At 39.5% G+C, this 21,623-nt stretch overlaps 1 protein-coding gene across 1 annotated transcript; it reads left to right on the forward strand.

Moving 5' to 3' along the window:
* Nucleotides 1-8,963: 8,963 nt before the first annotated feature.
* LOC108580216 lies at nucleotides 8,964-19,578 on the forward strand. Its single transcript, XM_017943925.1, has 4 exons — nucleotides 8,964-9,059; nucleotides 12,428-12,618; nucleotides 14,709-14,825; nucleotides 19,413-19,578. Exons 1-4 carry the CDS (start codon nucleotides 8,964-8,966, stop codon nucleotides 19,576-19,578), a joined length of 570 nt encoding a protein of 189 aa, XP_017799414.1.
* The last annotated feature ends 2,045 nt before the right edge of the window (nucleotides 19,579-21,623 follow it).

The raw sequence follows: 21,623 nt of genomic DNA on the forward strand, positions 1-21,623 counted from the left end.
AGAGATACCTAACTTTGGCGTTCTTTTCATTTGAGGAAATAATTGACTTTATCAGCGAGAATCCTGACAATCGCGATAAATAAAATTTGACGAATTTTCAAATTGAAACGAATAAAATTTTGAGGAATTTTTAAAAATGGGTTACCTTCGAGATACTGTGATTTAAACACTTCTCTTAGATTTGATAACACTCCTGGGGCTAGCACAAAGATAACTAACTTTGGCGTTTTTTTCATTTGAGGAAATAATTGACTTTATCAGCGAGAATCCTGATAATCGCGATAAATAAAATTTGACGAATTTTCAAATTGAAACGAATAAAATTTTGAGGAATTTTTAAAAATGGTTACCTTCGAGATACCGCAATTTGAACTTTTCTCTTAGATTTGACGTATTTACGGGTTAAATATTAATTCGTTGTTGATATTTTTATCGGGGAGCATGAATTCCTCGTGGGGCATAGTTTTAATAGAATCTCGCGGAAAAGTTGTGCGCGTGCTCGAGGCTGCCGCCGGATAACTGGCGGTGTGGCAGCGCGAAGATATATCGTGGAAAATAGAAAAAGGATTGCCTTGTAATCCGACACTTGGTACCGGTGTGTCCGTAAAAATACGGAATATTTTTACCACGCGACATTTTTTTACTCTTTCGCGGGAGGGACCGCGCTCCCTCTTCTTTGAATCTTCCCGTGGAAAATATTTCGACTCTTCGACGACGAATTTTTTGTTTACTTCACATCCACCACATTCAGGGAACGAAAGTAATACCGATGGTAATTTTTATCGCAGACTAAACTTTAGCACAGCAAACAACTGCGTGAAGTTGTTCAAGGGGGTACACCACTCTAAACTTTTAAGAATTTTTTTCGTAGGTAAATACTAAATGAAAAGTTTCAATTTTTTTTAGAGGATACAAATGTAACTCTCAACTTTTCCCTCCAATTTTTGAGAAGTAGAAATGTTACAAATTGGGGGAGCTATCGCGAATCCTTTTCTGCTGTAACATCGATTGTTGGCCGCCATCGTTTGAAATAAAAAATTCTTCTTGATTTATTGATAAACATGTACCACCTACAATGGTGGCGTACAACTTTTCAAAAATTGCAACTAACGATGGCTATTTGAAGAGGAAACAATTCTTCTTGCCCAGAAAATTCACTTCGAGCGCTTTTAAAAAATTAAATAATCGAGGTATCGAAAAAATCATGGACTACATTGTAGATAATACATTTTTACTTATAAATCGGAAAGAAATTTTTATTTCAGACGTTCCAATACTTGTCGGCAGTGGCGGCCAACAATCGATGTTCTAACAGAAGGGGTTTCGTAATAACTCCTCCAATCTGTAACATTTTTACTTTAGAAAAATTGAAGAGGAAAGCTGAAAGTTACGTTTACGTCCTCCGGGAAAATTGAAACTTTTCATTTAGTAATTGTCTATGAAAAAAATTCCCTAATTTTACCTATTTTTAGACGTCTCAGGGTGGTGCACCTTCAGTCATTGTGATCAGTCATTGTTTCGTACATTGTCACGAACAAGTTTAAACAGACCTCACAACTCCCTGAAATTCATAAAAGAATTGCGGTGCACAGGACTTAGCCATAAGCATTAAAGAAAGAAAACATCGAGAGGCTAGCAACTAGGAGAGCTAGTGTTAAATATGGACGAAAAAAATCGATGTAAAATTTACACAGTCCCAGCAGGTGTGAAACTGAGGCCACCATTATTATTCCAGGTCGATGAGACGAGTGAATCAAACTGCTTGCTCGTTAATAAATAAATTCAATTACAAGTACCAAGCTGCTGGTCTACTTTTAGAAGAGGATCACCAGGTCATATCAATCATGTACTGTGACATCTTTGAAAAGATAACACATCACGCGAGTTCTCTACGTGTAGTTAGATCGTTTTCTAAATCCACCGAACAGAAACGATTTGATAAATGGCCGAAGACGTGAAAAAAGAAGTAGACCGGAAAGTAAGTCAAAGTCTGGAGAGACGAGTGTGCAGTTTCTTCATTACTATTCCTAGCTGGCTACGAAGCCACGATAGTGCGAACGATTCCGCGAGACGTGCTTCCTCTACTGTATTTTCATTCGAGCTCTTCACAGTGGTCGCAGTGGTGGAAAGTAACGACGGAAGAATGAAGGAGCAGGGAGAGCAAAATGGCCAACCCTTCGAGAAGGACGCTTTAGATTCTCCGCCAGACTGCGAGATATCTCTCCGCTTGGTGAAAAGATACGCCCTTGTCTCCCCCCCCCCTTTTTCTCCTCTCTTCCTTTCATTTTCTCCTTTTTTTTTCCGTTTTTTATTCCAGTCAAATCTAGTTCGTGGATCACGCGGAATGAGAATGAACGTGTTTCTCGGGAGGCAAGAACACCCGGGTTGGCCGGGTTCCCCGCGCTATTTTTCCATCCGCCCATTATAAATTTTCGTTTCCTGTGAAATCTGTTTTTCTACATCTCTCTCTGGCCCCCTCTTTTTCTCCCAGACTTCGAAATTTTACGTTCAGCAAGCGTGTAGCAATTAATTTGTTCATTTTTTCCCCCCGTTTGATCGTTTTGTAAATATGATTTAACGGTGCTTTAATTGATCTACGATCTATCCGAACGGTTTTATAGGCAGTCGTCTATCGCAATTTACCAGGAGACCCTGAAGAATCGTTGTTCCCAGGGTGCACCGTAATCGGATCACGTCGTGGCGCACCTCTGAAATTCAAGACCTCCGAAACGTCTCTTTCTTGTCCCCTCCCAATTACCGTCCTCGCAGATTTTCACTTTTTCAACTGACCCTCTTTTGCATTCGGTGCACCTGCTGCGTAGCTTCATCCCTGTAACTAGCCCATATCCTCGAACATCCTGTACAACCGTTCCTTTTTGCTTCTCTTATACAGGGTGTATTGTAAGAAAGTACAAGCGGTCAAGAGGTGAAGATAAGGAATTTAAAAAAACAAATTAACAACGATGGGGGTAAATTTTGAAAAACAAAATAATACCTTGCGAAAATACTTTACCACCACAATGTAAGATGTTCCTTTTTGCTTTTCTTATACAGGATGTATTGTAAGAAAGTACAAGCTGAAAGTACAAGGTGAAGATAAGGAATTTAAAAAAACAAATAAACAACGATGGGGGTAAATTTTGAAAAACAAAATAATACTTTTCGAAAATATCACCACAATGCGATATATCAAAAACCACACAAAGTTGAATTTAATTTTTTTCCCATATCTCGTGCGTTTTTATACGATAATACGAAAACTCACAAATTTTTTGAAACCATTTAAATTACGCATAAAAATGTTCTCGTACCACCGTAACGAAACAGAGAAGATAATTAGGTGGCCTGTTTTACGTGGCCCACCCTGTATAACCAGTGGCGAGTTACAGCTTCACGAGGCCCCTGGGCAAATCTGAATTTGGGGGCCCCATGTACAGTGAATGAGGTTATAAAAGATTGATTTGGGGCCCCCCTCGTTGGTGGAGGCCCCTTTTGCCAATAGGATAACGCGCCACTGTGTATAACCAATGCTACATTACAAAATGAAGATCAACGTCCACGAAAAAAAGAAAGAAAAATTTCATAAACACGATGTGTTTAGATGAATGTGAACAAAATGGAAGCACATAAAATTTACAGAAGAACGTAGTTTACGTGGCCCACCCTGTATACTAACCGATGAAACAATTTCTCCCTTCTACGCCGGAATAAGGAACAGGTAATTCGAAGGAACGAGGGAGCAAGCTCGTCGTTTCGGAGTAAAGATAAATGAGATCGTTTTTATCATTTTCCCCCCGTCCCGGTATCGACGTATTACTTCCGGCATAAGGTATCCAGGTTTTATTGCGTCGTCATTACGACCCTTTACGAGCGAACGTGAACGTAAAATAAGGCGTCGGTCTCGGATAGAAAAAGCTATCGCGGGATGCGTGCATCGAGGAAACGCGTCGACTACGAGAGGCCACGGGCGCGTTATCGATCCTTCCGGAATGGACTTCGCCTAAAAAATCCTGGACCTCTTCTATTTCCTCCCTTTCTCGCCTTTCTGCACTCCCTGCGATCCCTTCTCGTCGCGCTACCTATTGTTTATTTCTGTCTCTCCGCCCTTCTTTTCTTTTCCGCCCGTTTCTTTCTTTCTTGCTTCTTTTTTTTTCACCTTCTTTCCTTTTTGTTTCCCCACCACCAGCACGAACAACGCGAACTGACACCGATTGCACGCGTCGTTGAAACGGTCATGCTCGATTCACGGCTGGCTGGAATTCGGGAGGGCGGATTGAAATTCGCCGAGACACCGGTCGCGTTTAATCTCGTCGACGATCGGGATCGTTATTCTCCGTTAAACGAACGGTGAACGTGATTCGTTTGAACTTCTACGGTCGATGTTATTTCACGTTGTCGAGTGAAAGTACGGGGATTAAATGAGCGCAGAAATTTTCGAAGGGAAATTCACCCTTTCTTTCCTTTTCTTTTTATACAGAACGCGGTGTAAATAAATCGCCTCAGCTGGTTCTGTGTGCTTTCAGAATAAAATATTTCGAACGAAAGTTCTGTAGGTTTTGGATTTAATGATAGGAGGATAGTGCATGATCTGTGTTACTTAGTACCGACATGGTAAGTTCTTTTTGTCTTTGTTATTTAGCTGGGTCAGGAGGTGTACAGTTTACTTATTGCTTACTGACTATCTGCTTCACTGACTCTGACTCTCCAAGTCACCTCGTGAGCTTCTTTCTCACCCTCTTCTTTTTCCTGATTGGTTACCCCCAATTTATCGGTTGTAACCAATCAGGAATTTTGTCTTTAACCCGCCGCTAGTCCTTTGCGCGCTTTTTCCAGGACCGCGGCGAATTATGGTGGGGGCGTATTGTCCGCTGTAACGCATTTGGCGACGCCGCGGATTTTCCTCCAGGTCCGGTACTTGAGACATGTGGCCTGGGCCTCTGGGTCCGTACGCGGACCTTTCGGCAACCCTTGGTTTATGACCTGGCAAATTGCTATTGAGACCGTTGATGAAAGTTTCTACGAAAACGTGCATTGTTAGATTTACTAAACATTAAACAGACTAAAACGGTTTTCTCAAAAACAGCTTTTCTAGCGTGCTCGTCATAAACCGTGTTGGTCGTCCGCGTGGCAATTGCTTGCTTCTGCGCTACAGCTGGTCGCCACAGTTCGTTGGTGTTAAGCGAAGAGCTTTATCGGAGTGAAGGAAATCTTTGAAAGTACCCTTTTTTCTGTGAAAAATTCACGTCAATTTATATTTTTTCAAATAGTATCGCGTATTTTTCTTTTCATATTCGGATACTACGTGGAAGAAACTAATTCAGCGAAAGAAAAATGTATTACTTTAATTATCCGATTGTAAAATAATTTGATTTACAGAAAAAAAAATAAGAAGAACAGGCACAAGATAATAGAAATAAGTGAAAATTAAATGTTACGTAGGACGTAAATGTAATTAGTTATTACGGTCAATTTTCAAACTGCATTCCGCTCTCCGCAACACAAAGTTCTGCTCTTTCCAATAAATTCCGATGTCTAGCTTCAATTAAATTACGATTCTGTAAATATCCGCAGGCCTGCGTTTTGCGTTCTTTAAGATTATCGATACCATCAACAGGTGTTGCGTAAACAATCGACTGCAAATACCTCTAGAGATAAAAATCTAAAGTGTTTATGTCCGGCCAGCGAATTGAACCATATACGTATATCAATTCACCTATCTTCAAACACGATATTTAGATATGAAACCGTATTTACGGTATTTACCGAATTGGTTCTTTCATGTAGTTTCCAAATATGAAAAGAAAAATATACAATGATACTTAAAAAACGCAAGTTGACATGAATTTTTTTATGAGAAATGTTACTTTGGAAGATTTCTGTTACACCAAGAAACTCTTCACTTAATACCGAAGAACTTTCTTTTGAAATATTTTTTTTTTATCGAAGAATGTAAATCTGCTAAAATATCGATCGATTTTTGCCGCATCCTGTATACGAGAAATCTCGGTTTCAAATTAATTCGGTCAGATAAGATTTTGCAATATTAACACTAGGTTTACAGGACGCGCCATTTTGACGCATTTCGAATTTCACTAGGAAAATTGCAGAAACCGTTTACATTTCTCTCCTACCACTTGTGCTTGTTATAAATATATCGTTCATATTATCGTTAATTTATAAGTGAATAGTGAGTAATATGTTCTTTTTAAATAAAATATGTTGCTTTTTAAAGAAAATCTGCGGTTTGCGCAGAGTGACTCTTACTAATATTCGGACACCCTTTAGAAGAGTATAACTTTTTTAAAATTGCACTTAACGTCTTGAATTTTTTTGAGAAGTTAGAAGGATTAGTATACTAGATGACGCGTATAAAATTTTTTGAAAATATTGCAATTTGTGGTAATCGCGAAGAAAATTGTAAAGGTCACATTCAACAACTTTTTTATCTGAGCCCGTAATGAAAATTTAAAAAATACGTTTTGTAGATTTATGCCAATTATGCGCATGCTGAAAACTTTATCGAAATCGGTTAACGTTACTATGAGCTACGAATCGTTAACGATTGTGAAAATCGCACTATTTCACGACGTTCGGCCTATAATTGTAATAAATCTGAAGATTCCTACATCTTTCGATGCCTGTCGCTTGTTTCTCCATCTACCGATTTCGATGAAATTTTCAGCATGTGTATAATTGACATAAATCTACAAAACGTATGTTTTAAATTTTCGTTACAAGCTCAGGCAAAAATGTTGTAAACAGTGACCTTTACAATTTTCTTCGTGATTCCCATAAATTGCAATATTTTCAAAAAATTTTACACACGTCATCTAGTATACTAATCTTTCTAACTTCTGAAAAAAACTCAAGTCGTTTGATCCAATTTAGAAAAAGTTATACTGTTCTAAAGAGTGTCCGAATATTAGTAAGAGTCACTGTAGGTATATAAGAAATGTTAAAGGTGAATCCATATTGCTGCTACTACCGTGCATTTCCACTCAGAGGAATTTTATTTCGAGCATTAACAGGGAATTCACGCGAAAGCCGATGCATTTGGTTTAGGTAGGAGGTTCGACGGGGAAAATCAAAGGGATCGGGATGAAACAAAATTCGAGCGTAGAAACGAATCAACGAGAACCCTCGGCTCTCTGTTCGCAGCTTTTCGCAGAGTCGTGTGCTTAGCCGGAAACGAATGCACCAGCGCGGACAGTATGCGCGCGCGTTATCTCAAAGCTTCGACTCACCACCTCGAAATTGATTCTCCGCGAAAGGTCGCAAGGTCGTTTCCGAATGTCCAAGAAACGAGAGCTAGCATTTCTCCTTGCATTTCCTGCTAAATTTCCGTGAAGCTCGACAAGAGAACTGGATGAGAAGGAGAGAGAAAACATGAAATTGTGGAAGGAAGGACAAGGATAGAGAAAGAGATCAGGATGCTCATTATTCGCTGTCGATCGTTCTCGTTCACCTTGGTATCATTCGAACGAAGAAACAGAGTAGCGCAGTAAGAACAATTTCTTCGTCGCTGATCGTGTATCTGCCGAGTTTTTCTTTCAAACATTTTAATTACGATTTTCGGTAAATTCTCTTATACAGGTATTTTAAATATAATTAATTATGAATTTAGGTCAATTCTTTTTTACAGATAATTCTCTTATATTTTAAATATAACGTTGCATATGCAGAAATGTTTCGAATTTTTCAATTCTTTAATAATATTCGCACCGGTAAAGTCTGATATGGAACGCAAACAGGGGATGGAAAAAGAAGAGAAATAACACGATGCTGGGAGACGATAGTCTGAGGGGGTAAGGACGGTAAAGTTTCAGATCGTGTGTCCTTGGATGAGATTTTAATTCAACTTCGGTCGTTAATCGCGCCGCGTTGGAAACGGAATTAATTAAAGCTGCTTAACGACCGGGCCCGGGCAATTATTGGATTTACAACGCTATCGCTGGCAGGGGTTAAGCTGATATGCCGATGAATCGCGCGCCGGTTTTCCTAGCAGTCGGTGAATACTCTGATAAAACGCGCCTGTCTTGGTCTGTTTCCTCTCTTTTACAATTCGACGTGATCGACGTCATCCAAACGACTGATGTGACACCGGAATTTTTTTTATTCATCTCCACGCGACAACTAATTGCATCAAAGAAAAAATTTTTCCCTCGTTCAAGTGGTAGGTATCGCGGTTAAAACTAACGGGGCAAAGTGAAATCCCACGAATACGCGTTTTCTTCTGTGACAAACATTGACGATTTCTCGTTGCAAACACTTCTCTAGCTTTTTTCAGATTTATTCAAATTGCGAACTTTGTTGGCTTCGTTGTCAAGCTCTGATCAATTTACGGCGCGACGAAATTTCGAGAATCGTGAAAATTGCAATTGTCGCGAAGGAATGATTTTTTTAGAATGACTAAAATTCAGTTTGATCGCGATTTATCCCTATTGAGAATGATCGGTTTCGTTGGTCAGACGCTGATTAACTTACAGTTATGGAAATTTGAAAAGAATGAAAATTTGTGGAACGATAGAATTTGGAAAAATGTAAAAATCGCGAAAAAAATATCATTTAAACTGTTTTTACGGTGAATATTTCAGTGTTATTCGGATTGTTATGGACGCGGCCGTCAATTTGACGGCGCGCGTGAATTTCGTATTTTCGAAACACGCATAGAGGCGTCGCTCAATCCCGTAAAAATTGACCGATAATTCGCCTCCAGGGCCGTTAGCAGAATTTTTCACCGTGGTCATAATTTCGAATGGTACATGCTCGTCGAACGCAAACACCGCGTGTACTGGCTTCCGAATTCCAACGGTCATTATCGCGTTGCCATAAACTCGTCGACGTGAACGCGCGCGCGAAATAAGGGGCCATTCGCCGGCAGTTCGTTGACCAGTGATCCAAAATCAGCGTCCAACTACTCCCGTGAAACGTTTTGTGACCTCCGACAGTGTTGAAAAATTAACATGTTCCGTTTATTACTTTCTGCGAACGTAGCATTGTGTTTCTTCTCTTGGAGAAGTGACAGCGTTCTTTTGTATCCCAAGAGGACATTATTTCAGGTAATTATATCGCTTAATGGCGTTTGAAATAATTTCAAATATTAAATAAGTTTCATTTTCTAAGCCCTTGTACGATTCTTTTAACCCTTTTACATCGCTTTGAAAATTTCTTTCGCACCTTTTCGTGCACCTTAACATAATTTTTAATTTTATCTTCTAAATACTTCCATCTTAATTTAATAAGAAAAATTTTTTAACGGCCAAAACGAAAGATTTTGCCTGTGTCACGTACGTTACGTACTAAAATCTGCCGCAACGAAAGGGTTAATGGTACACATTTGAGTGTTAATTGAGCCGTTTAGTTTGATAGTGGTGTAAGTCCATTTTAAAAACATCGAGATTATGCATGAATTGCGCGTAAAGCATGTTGTTAAATCTTACGATCAAATATCATAGACCGAAACATTTTAAAAACATAAAATTATCACCTCTATACAAAACTTCTACACCCATAAGCTCAGCTAAATATAAAGATACGAGTGATTTATTGCCTTATATTCCACCTATGCACCACAATTATTTCAAAAACTTTTCTCACGGTGTCAATGAAGATGTTTTAAATTACTAAATTAAAAACCATGAATATGTTTTTTATTTTTAATGTATAACGTTGTTTAAAGTTATATGCAATTTTGCTTGGCATAACATGAATAAAAGATTTAAATTCTTGAAAATATAATATAGTTTTTCGGAAAAACCTTGAATTCTAAGTAATTAAATATGATTTAAGTTACTGAAAATTTGATGATTTTGATAGTGGTGTAGGTCCATTTGTGGTCACAAAGTCCCAATTTTTCTTCAAGCAAATCCGATATATTTTACATACCTCAAAAGTTTCGACATTTGTCACCACAAAAAACATAAAGCGAGACTACCAGTGATTTTCAGTCGATTAAAACGCGAACCCTTAAATATCTCACTATTTAGGAAAACGGACTTACACCGCTATCAAAATAAACGACTCAATTAAATCAGTCTCCCAATACATCCTTTCGTAACATTCTCAATTTCCGACGATTTTCTTGCAGCTTTATTTCACTTGAAAGTTCGAGAGAATGAAAGAAGGAGTTCAACTTCTTTCTAACCTTCTGCTTAATAAAATAATCGCTTGGTGTCTACCGAAAGGATTATCAGTCGTTCTCGTTTTCGAATTTATTTCATTTTCCGGTGAGATTTGTCGTGTATCGCTAACAATACAGTAATTCACGATCATCGTTAAACCATTTCACGGTGAAATATTCACCGATCTGGCTGCGCGAAACAGAAGCTCCGGCTGTCGAAACATTTCGCCGTGAGGGATAAACCGTACCACTGTGTAACGGCGCTTCTTATCTTCTTAGGCAGCCCGCGAAACTTATTAAGCTGGTTGCCAGGATAATGAGCACCCTTTCGCAAGTTTTCCTCTAATTAGATCGCGCCTCTGTTTGCATTGAATTCTTAATGTTTTCTGACTAAGACGGGGCCAGAGGCAAGCAGCTCGACGAATCCTCCGTTTGTTGAACCGGCGGAGAAGAGCAGGAGGAGGAGGGGAAGCGATTCGTCCTTAATAAGGGGTTTTCATGGAACGTTTGCATAAGCAATCTCGAAAAAGAAGCTTAAAGGCTCTGTTAGTGATTCGCAGTCACAGCTCGGTTGAAACTGTTGCAAGCGGCGGGGTTGTTTTTAAATAAATCAACGGCGGAAAGTCGGCACTTGGTCTGGTGAAAAATCAGAACGGTCGCCGTTCTGAAAGTGGCTATTTGATAGGGCGCACGATTGGTTGTAAAGTGTCTGATAAAGTATTCCTTTGCTTCGTGAGATGTTCGTTGGCCGAGTAGCCTGAAATCCGATTATTACAATTAGTCTGCTTATTATTATGCTGTTTATGTACATATGTTTGAGGAATTTCTTGAGAAAATAGCAGGGTAGCGAGATGTAGCTGTAATTTTCAGAGATGAAGACATTCTGTCAATCGTTTTTTTTCCTGTTACTTTCTAAATTTTCTCTAATTTTCTGATACACTGTTGCACGAGAAGATTTCAGGCAGGAGTGAATCTTGGTTTTGGTAAGTTCTTGCACAACGCTCGAAGTCGAGATCCAGTTTGCTACTTTGCTCTGCGTCTTCGTTGTGGTTTCCGGATATTCTTCTTCCCGGAGGATGCGCCCATTTTCATAGAAAGTACGCTTGACGCTGGATTCACGGAAAATCGGAGAAAAATCTCGGGCTACTTCAGATTTTTCAGCTCAACGTGTAGTTCGTTACGGGTCGAGAGTATAGGCTATCGAGGTTTATTGATTTCGATTTTTGCTTCTTTTTACTCGACTCATCAATTTTTATCGAGAATTTCTTGGATATTTGGCGGTGGGTGTTGAGAACATGGAGATTTTCCCCCTTGAAAATATGCTTCAGAAATTGAAGAAGAAAATCATCGGAAAATTGAAAGTCCTACAGTGTTAGGAACCTGTACGTGTTGTAATACCCTTAAAAATTCGTCGAATTTTTTGAATACCATAGAGAGTGGGAAATATGGTGTTAATTTTATCTCCGATAATATTTTATTTCTTCAATGTATTATCGATTTCTATATATAGGATTTCAGAAAAATATGAAGAAACTTCTCGGGGAAATTAAAACATAACACTCATTATGTAACCGAGATTCGAACCCTGAACAATTTGGTGGAAAGCAGATACACTATCCATTTCACCATGAAGGCACACAAAATTTTTTCTATTCACTATATATGTAACTCTATTCTTAATGCCATACATACAGTGCCGCTCATAAGTATTAGGACACCTACTATGTTTGTACCGAAAGTATTATATAATTTAAATTATATTTCTTATCAGTAAAAATATACAGGGCGTGCACGCTATTAGCTTCCAGTGTTTTTCTCGTAAGTGGTAAATTTGTGAGAAAAATGAAAGAGAACAAAGTTCAATTATTTTTTACGCACAATACGACGACTTGAATAGATTTTTCAAATTTGCAATGGTTTTCGTGTAACGATGCCATAAATTGTTTTAAATTAACAGCTATTATTGTTTTTATATTATCCGAAAGCGGTTGCTGAGACAAGTTCAACGACCCAAAACAAACTCAATTTTCGACCTGGCACAATTAGGTCCTTATTTTTATCCCGACTGTCACCACCTTTTTCAGACGATATTAGAACCTTTTAATCGATGGAAGCTCGCGTTCCTCTACAAAACTCCTTCAAACTGTACAATCTTTTCTCAAACATGCGTCAAACTTGTGCAACGACTTCGACCAACCATCTGAACCGTTCACCTTCTCCTCTCTATCGAACATCCTTTCCTCCTCTTCTCCTAGGAAAAGTTGTTTCGATCGTGTGCCTGCCTCATCCGCTCGTTCCATTTTCCAGTTCACGATCGGCGTCTCGGTTCCGGTTACCATGAACAAAAGGGGCGGCATGGTGTTCTCGTCTGCATTCCAATTCAATTATAAACTTCCGACGAACTTGTCGGAGCTCGAGCCTACAATAATACCGGCCAGACAGGCGAGGGATCTCAGTCTTCGGGACACTTACGAGGCCATCGAGAATTCGTTGAACCGGTCAGTATTATATTTTCTCTGATTTCCATATTCCGAGTTACAAGTTGATTTTAGGGGGTTTCGGTAGGACAATGAATGGGATATTCGGATGTTCTTGAATAGACGGAAGGAGACAAGCACGGTTGGTGCGTGAACGTTGAAAATTGCTCGATGAATCGGCAAACACGGGCGAGAATAGAACGAATAAATTCGTAATTAACCGAACACCGGAATTGGCCGCGATCGTTCCCGGGGACGCTTAATGAAATTCCATTTTCTAGCCTAGGATCATCCAGCCGTGGCTCGCCACATTCGTGTTTATCGGCGATGCTGTGCACAATGGGCCGCTGATTACGCGAAACAAACGGGAAACGAGGCTTCGTCACGCGCCGCTGACAACTTGGAAACGCGGTTTTATGAACCGTTCGATTATTCACAAACAGAATCGTCTTTAATCCGCACGAAAAATTCAGCCACGATGAATAACAGATTGTTTCAATTTTTCTTTTTTCTTCACCAAGTGTACCGCATATTTTGCCATCTTTCACTAATCGAAAATCGAGTTTCAAACGTGTTTTCAAAGATTAGGTATTAACCCTTTGAACTCCAAACTTTTTTTAAAATTTTCTTTTCAATAACTCCCTATTATTTTAAGAACTTTATTTGTAACGCACTTCAGAAGACATATGGTCGATAGGAACCAATTTAAGCAATTTTTGAAAATAGCATTAAGGGTCACCTATTGTTCATCCAGATAAAGAAGATATTGCAAAATATAATACATGTTTGAACTGGCAATTTAAAAATTACTTCATTCGTACCTGTGAATAAAACTGATGTCGAGTCACACTCAACAAAGGAGTCCAAAGGGTTAATACTGCACCGGTAATTATTCTTACAGGCTACCTCGATTAACAGAAAAAAAATTCAAAATTTCGCAATACTCTGATATTATTTCCCCCCTGAAAATATCTCGCAAAAATAGGGGTGTGAAGAAAAACTCGCGAAAATATCCTAATTACAAATTTCTCTTCTACATCAAACAATACAGAAATCTACGATGAATAGATATTAAGGTTACTGTCAATTTCGAAGACGATCATCGCTTTGCAGGTCAACATGGGACAGTCTACAGGGAGTCGGCGAGTATTACGTAGAGACCCTAAGATCAAAGGGTTGACTAGAACGGTGGAGGAGGGGAGGGAAGAGGGGTAGATGGGGGCAAGGTAAAGGCAAGAACTTGAACATAAATTAATTGGGACATAAGGCAATTACTTTGCCTCCGGGCAGAGCGTTAGGGTAGTGGGGGTGGGTCTGAAGCTAAGGTAACAAGCGTACTCCTTCGCTTTGGAAAGGCGCTGTGGAAGTTAAGAAAGTGTCGGGGTTGATTCGGGGCTGACGAGGGAGACGTGGTGTCGCGTGAAATGGATCGTTAACCGGTTCAATGGAGTGAATTGCACAGGTTCGTTCTTCTTACGGAGAGAACTCATTCCACCGAATCCCAGACCTGGCTAACTCGAAAAATTCATCGTCGATTGTTTGAAAATTGTATTTTCCTTCTCTTTTGTCTTTTTTCTCCCACTCTCTCTTTCTTTTTTCAATAGAAATCGCCGAATTAGCGAACGTGAAAGTTTTCTAGACGGAGTATTCCGTGATTAACGCATCACGAGTACCGGACGAAACGGTTTAAACTAATTCCAATTTGCATCCCCTTTTCGAGCGGTACATAATTTTATTCGAGGCAGCCGGTCGAACGACGAACGATGGGAAAGGGTGGATAATGAATTTCTGGCCGGCGGTGCAGGATAGGCGAAGAGGAAGAAGAAGAAGAAGAAGAAGAAGTACGGGACACGCTTAAGAATTCCCTTTTACCGTTTTATAAAACCAATATCATCTCGCGGCTATAGGGTTCACCGAGGAGCTTCGCCAGCGTGCGACTTTCTCTAATAAAATTACTTCTAGCACCGTGGTCGAATTGTAAAAAAGGCCTGAAAGGCAGCTGAGAGTAAAGTAAAAGGATATACGCGTGTGTACATGTATACACGTGTATAGGGTATGTACGTATATAGGAAAGGAGGTAGAAATTAAAATTGAACATTCTCCATGTACAGGCACGGCTGGAGGGACGGTAGGAAATGTCTTTTAAGGACTATTTGCGAGATGGCGGAGACACCATTTGGAAGGACACGCCAGGATGTCCTCGAGGAGGTGATCCACTTAATTTTAACGTAAGTTGGTTGGGACGAATCGCGCTTTGAGACCAGCGGAAGCGGGCCGCCGCCGCCACCGTCGCGTACTTTCCGAAACGAAATTCATTTCTTGAGGAGCTCCCGGTTAATGAATTCCGTTGGAAGTCCCTAATGGCTGTCCTGCTCGCTCGCGACAAAATAGGACGACGGCGCGGCGTAACGAAGCACGAATAGACTGGGATAATGTAGTAAATCCATATACTGGCGGTGGTGGCCTCGTTTAACGATTTTGCAGATCGTTCTTTCCAGTTTTGGCCCGGGTTAGAATAGAAGAAGACGCTAGTTACGCTGTATAACGTGCCCTCGATATCACGGTGGAAGAAAATTGAAACATCTTCGCGATTAAGAGGAAGGAAAACTGTTTTAGAAAGGAAAGAATTATTTTTCAAAGGGAAAGTTGTTCTTCCTTCGAACAATAAATAAAAAGGAGGGTAGATACATTAGGTTGCTGCATAAATTTTGTCTGTTAAAGTAGACTTTTGAAAATAGCTTATACTTTAAACTATGAAATTTTCATTATGTTTTATGACAGTGGACGTTGCGTTATGCTTCTTTCATAAAACTGCACGTTTATTGCACGTTTTACGGCTTCAAAATTATTCAAGCTTTTTCATCTAAACTGTTTTGTAGCGATGGAGAGATGTGAAAAGCTGTTGGTACCAGATTCGGGAAATATCGCGGATGAGGAGTAAGTTCTCGTTGCAGTTCTAATATTTTCTTTTGCGTTGCCATCGCCACGTGTGATCTTGCGTTGTCGCCAAGGTACAGGACGCATTTTCAATTCACAAGGGATGGTCTTTTAATTTGCAGTTCTCGCTGCACTTTCGACCAATGTCTCTTCTCCGTTACATTATTGCACAAAACCCACTTTTCATCTTCAAAAGATCTTCTCGAATTTGTCTAGCACGAAGCGAAACACAGAGACGCGGGTCCAGTAAATTTTTCGCTGACTTTGAACTATAAATCCACTTTCATGGAGACCCCTTACAACACTTGAATTGTGAATGCCAAGCTCAGATGCAATATTACGGATAGTCAATTCTGGATTTTCTTTAACTAATTCGCTCACTGATAGAGTGTGGATAGATCGTAAATATTGTAAATAGCATTTAAATTTAAGTTTATCTACATTTTGAACATGTTTTCAAATATTTCAATCTGAAATATGCAGTTCATACTTTTCATTTCGATTGTTTTACGAGTGGCCCATATTTAGACCACCTTTCAAAAAATGAAGATTTTCCCTTTTATCTTAAATATATAATTTGCAACATGCATTGTTTTTGTTTAGCTTATTTTTATTTCGTATCATATAGTAAACATGTTATTGACATATATTCAATCTTAAAAATCTGACAACAAATCCTAAAATGAAAGTGGTAGCCCACATTTAGACCTTCTCCTCTACTATTACATTATTACCAGCCAATTTTTTCATAATAATTCTCAAGTCTTGCTTCTCCCATCAAAAGTGTAAGGGATGGGCGATTTTTCAATTAAAAGGGGCGCGCGAACAACCAAACTAATCATTAGCAACCACCAAACAACGCTGCTCCTCTGTTCACAGCTCCGACAGGCACACGCATGCACAAAAGCACACACTACACTTACAAAATGTAAAATTGCAATTATTTGATCTCAAGGACGAATCGTCTGTCAACTTACTTTTCGTGTGAGCTGTTCATGTAAATTTAAAAGCATATACACGTCTATTCGTAAACTGAATTGTACCACGCAGTGGCACTGAAAACAAAGTTAACAAATAACAATCGACGAAGCGAATCTATAGAACCATGTATGTATACATATTGTACTTTCATTCAAAATGTACATTTTCATAGCATGTCAACATACTTTCCGCGGTGACTGTAGTTCACGCTTCGTAGAACTTACGCAGCAACCCAATTGTTAAATCTTGCCCATGGTAGTTACAAATTAACTTTCGGGCTATGTCGAATTTGCACGTGGTGTGCCGACTAAGATAAAACTATGTTCTCGAAGGACCACTTCCTTGCGGAAAACAAATAACTAATAACAAATGACTATGTTTCTGAAGAACTAACGCGAGGGCTCGGACAATCTCCAAGACACCTCAGATACGAGCCTTCGGCGGGGATGAGACACGCGGGTTGGTCAACTACATTTTTCGAACTCGACAAGGGAGGTGGTTGAATCTAACGCGTTTGCCAATCATTAGGTACCGAAAACTAACTAAGGTGACGGCTCCAAGTCAACGGTCACTCTCAAGTGCCCGTGCACCCTTGAGTGACGCGCGCGGAAACTCCGCGTGTCTCGAACAATGGGCGCAGAAGCACGGTCAAATAGAAATCAAAGGACTAGAAAGCCAAAGTATGGCAAGTAGATGTGCACAATGGCCATAGAAAAAACATCGAAATTCATGGCTTCCCAAGTTTATGACCGCTGCGAAAGACCGGGAAATTTCCAGACCCGCGTCTGGAAACGCATTAATCCTAATGACTTAACACTAACAATTATCACAGTTGTACAAGCAATAGGCAAACTACCGAAAAATATTTCTAAAGAAATATCAAATTAATCGAATTGCAAAATTGTCGAAATATTCGAGAAGAACTGATTTCTATAGAATATCCGTAACTTTCTTAATTTTTCGAATTTCTCAGCAATTCTTCCTATATCTTATTCTATATATTCAAGACGATTTATCGATAAGAAAAAGCGCAGATTTTCTATTGACTCTGTAACAAAGTTGGTTATCACGATTCAACGTGTTCAACTTGAGGGGTACAAAAGGGGATACAGGAGTAACGAGGACAGATCGAATTAGCGGTCGATGGGTAGGAGAACGAAACGAAGCTTTCGTTGGACGATTTGGACGGGTGGAAAACCGGGCACGAATTTGCCATTCCGCACGCGGCCGTGTGTACTCGAAGGAAATTGCAACCGAGCCAGTAGCGGCGCTCTAATTGCGACGAAGTTAGGCGCGTGCATTAAGCTTCTAATGGAAGGTGTTTCGCGTAGGTTTTCGCTTTGTGCCGTGCCGCGCGCCTCTCTGTACACACACGTCACCGTGAAATTTCTACCGACGTAATTCTGCCGAAACATCCACTGAACAATCGTCCCGGCCAGCGTGCGTCGAATGTCAATAATACTGCTACTAGCAGTCGCTTACCTTCGTTATTTGCTATCGCCACTGTTGCACTTTTCTGTAATCGATTCTTCTTTCCCTTATTTCATTTCCTTCATCTCCGTCGTCGTCGTCACTTTAAATCACGTTAAAATCGCGAATTTTCCTCCGAAATTGTCCAGATGCTGTGCGTCACAGCGTCGACGGTTAGTGTTTTCGCGACTTTGTAACTTAACGCGGGATAAATTGAAGTCTTTCGAGAGTAGAAGTGGACTGTATGTATGTAATGATGGATAGTAAAGTACACCCTGGATTTTGTATTAGCTGTATTTAATATACATACACCCATCCCTCCATTTACGCGGATTGACCTTTCCACGTTGATCTTTTTTACGCGGATAAAATTCGCGTAAATGGAGTCTGCTTGTATGAAAAAAAAAAAAAAAAAAAAAAAAAAAAAAAAAAAAGCTTGTAAAGTTATAAAAACATTTAAATCGCATAGGTTAATAACAAAAATAATGATATTTCAGAAAACAGAAATAAGTTTTATTCGGTGTCAGGATCTGTACTGCAAAACTTAAATCGTAGAACAAGAGGTTAAAAAAAAACCAAAAAAGGTCAGAGTTGTGTAATTAGTACGTTCAAGTAAGAATTTGCGTCTCTCTGATATGTAATAAATTCAACGAAAGTTTATAGAAAACTGAACCTATTTGACCGTGTAAAATGAGATCGCGTAAAAAAGTACCGCGTAATTAGAGATACAATTTATCGCGTAAAAAAGAACCCGCGTAAATGGAGGGATGTGTGTACTGTAGGACTGTAGTTGGTCGAGAGCTATTTGCTATGTGTTGTGTGTGCCTTACGAAGGCCGAATTGCGTCTAGATTGTGCGTATGTGCCTTACGAAGGCTGAAATGTGTCTTACGAAGGTTCGATTGAGTCTAGTTTGCGTTACGAAGGCCGAAGTGTGTCTTACGAAGGTTGCAATGCGTCTAGTCGTCACTGATGGTGTGTTATCGAGGAAAACTCGTCTAAAATGTGATTGGTTGAATATTTGGAGCAGGGTAGTTGGAACTAATTTGGAGTTGGATGATGTGGAGATGTCTTTTCTTTTAGGAAAGTGTAAAGGCAGTGGAAGGTGGAAAGTTCTGAGAATGGTTTGCAATTTCTACGGCGTCTGCAGTGTGTATATTATCGAACAATGAAGGCGCTAGGGTAAGAAGCGCAGTCTGGTTCTGGAGTCTAGCCATGTAGTGTCTTGGGGTGTGGGCCTTCGTGCGAGGCCACCCTGAAAACGGTCTATTGACCGCGACGAAACGTGCGAAAAAATCTGTGTTTGTTTACGACGCAACACCGGATGATTTAGAAAATTTTCGTCCGATAATTAAAAATAGACCGATTCGCGATTATTTTTCTCTTTTTCGAAAGAGGCTGAAAGGGTAACTGGAATTTCTCAATCAGGCCGAGCGAGGACTTACCAGGGACGGCTAATTCCACTCACCAGAGCGTCGAGCAATTGTATCAGGAAGCAGAACGACTGGGAAGATCTGGCGGTGACTGCATCCTGGCCTATCCCGATTGCATCGAGTCACCCTTGGAATCGTTCACGGAGATCGCATTTCCTTAGGGAATGTACTGCGTTCAAGCGTGCGAACCGCATTGATTTCGATCTGTGACGGGGATTATTTGAGCTTAATAAAAAAAGAAAAGATTTCGATCTTAGCTTCGAATTTTCATTAACGTAGTTTTTTCCAGAGAACATCGAAACGTATTTTGTATGATTCTGAAAGACGACGATATCCTAATTCATAAGTAGACTGCGGATTTTTATGCAAATTCATATTTTCGAGAATACAGTAAAAAAAGTAGAACTTCGGTAGAAAATTATTTGACCCATTATGTATTATAAAAGTCACTGTAATTTGGATATTTTGTATATTTTTTCATATTATGTGCATTCTGTGCAATTTTGCACCTTCCAATTTCCTATAAATGCATAAAAATACGCAGTCTACTCATAAGTTACGCCTCACAGTCTTAACCCTTTGTACTATGAATTCTTTTTTCATTTTCTTTCCAATAGTTTCATTTAAAATGTACTTCAAAGGACAATTGGTCGACAGGAAGCAACCCGACTAGAAATTTCAGTTAGGCAGATATTAGGTCCGCATTAGGCTAGCCTAATTTGCCTGTAAGGCCCGCATGCGGTATGTAACGAGGAATATTCACGACCGCCTAATTGGGAAAGCCGTGTTAGGACCGCATTAGGCTTTCCCAATGGTTATCCAATGAGGCCAACCGCATTAGGCCCATATTAGGATAGCTTTATTAGGCTGTCATTGGGAGACATTAATGAAATCTCACGAAGAATACCTCATCAAGACACTGTATGGATTAAATTGTAAAAACTTTTATCTTGTCGAAAGCTCTCACGCAAGCGTACGTCCGACACTGAGATGTCTGTAGATATTCCTACATATAAGTTTGAGAGCCCCACTCCACCTAATTTAGGTGTGCGCTCGGCCATCCCCATTTCAGCCACGTATGGCAATTATTAGGTATGCCCAACCTAAGCGTGCGCTCGGCCACCCCCATTTGGGCCACGTATGGCAACTGTTAGGAATGCCCAACTTAGGTATGCATTATTCCTTCCGCATTAGGCCCACATTCGTCTTTAGGCATGCTTAACTGAAATTCTAGTCGGGAATGTAAACAATTGCTTCATTACACATACATATGTGACACTTTTCCGTAACAATTGGACTTATTTGTTACAAAAAAGGGTCATATACATGTAACATTGCTTATCTAGGTTTAAAAAAAATACAGTAAATTCTCTACAAGAGTCAGTAAGTTTGGATTCTACAAGTGACAGTATAGATGGTCCTACGCCTAGGTCTGCGTCATTGCTGCGCCCATGTTATCTCGCTCGCGGTCAGTCAAGCGTGTAACACTACACCAGTCGGTTTCCTTTACGAGATTACGCGGCTCGACAAATCATAATAGAAAAATATAATTTCTTTAATTTTACTTTTTTTCATCTACAATTTTTTTTAACATGTTGGTGAAATTTTCCTGATAAAAATGATATCGAACACGATATAATTTGAATAACATTTACTTATTAACACGTTCACTGTCCCGCCAGATTTACAGGTTCCTGTCAGGCGGCCACAAGAAAATACATTTTAAGCATAGGATTATGGTATTATGTTTTATAATTTTTTTTTTCAATTGAAAATAATGTCTAGCTAGCGATGACATTCAAAATTTTTAGTTGACAACATTTATTTTATTTTAATTATGCTAAACATTTGAGACACTCCAGTCACTGAGGACCACCATGGCCATATCGAGGAAACAATCTAATGTTAATACTTATTGAATGATTAATTTAATTTCATAATATATCGCTTTGGATGACTTACAAAAACAAATTACTAAGAAATTACATTAAACACCTGTACACATTATCCGTCGAATGTAGAGGGAGAGCCACCGTTTGGTTGCCAATTGTTTACCACATAGAGTCGGCCTACCTCCACGTAAAAAAAAAAAGAAATGTAGGGTCGATTCCACTAGTGACAGTGCAAGTGTTACTGTACTTTGTCCAGTTTGGTGGAGAATATCGTTTAAATGCAATGGAAGTTTACCTGTGTTTTTCTGAATTTC

The sequence above is a fragment of the Habropoda laboriosa genome, unplaced genomic scaffold, assembly GCF_001263275.1.
Source record: "Habropoda laboriosa isolate 0110345459 unplaced genomic scaffold, ASM126327v1 scaffold9, whole genome shotgun sequence".
In the NCBI taxonomy this organism is placed as follows: Eukaryota; Metazoa; Arthropoda; class Insecta; order Hymenoptera; family Apidae; genus Habropoda; species Habropoda laboriosa.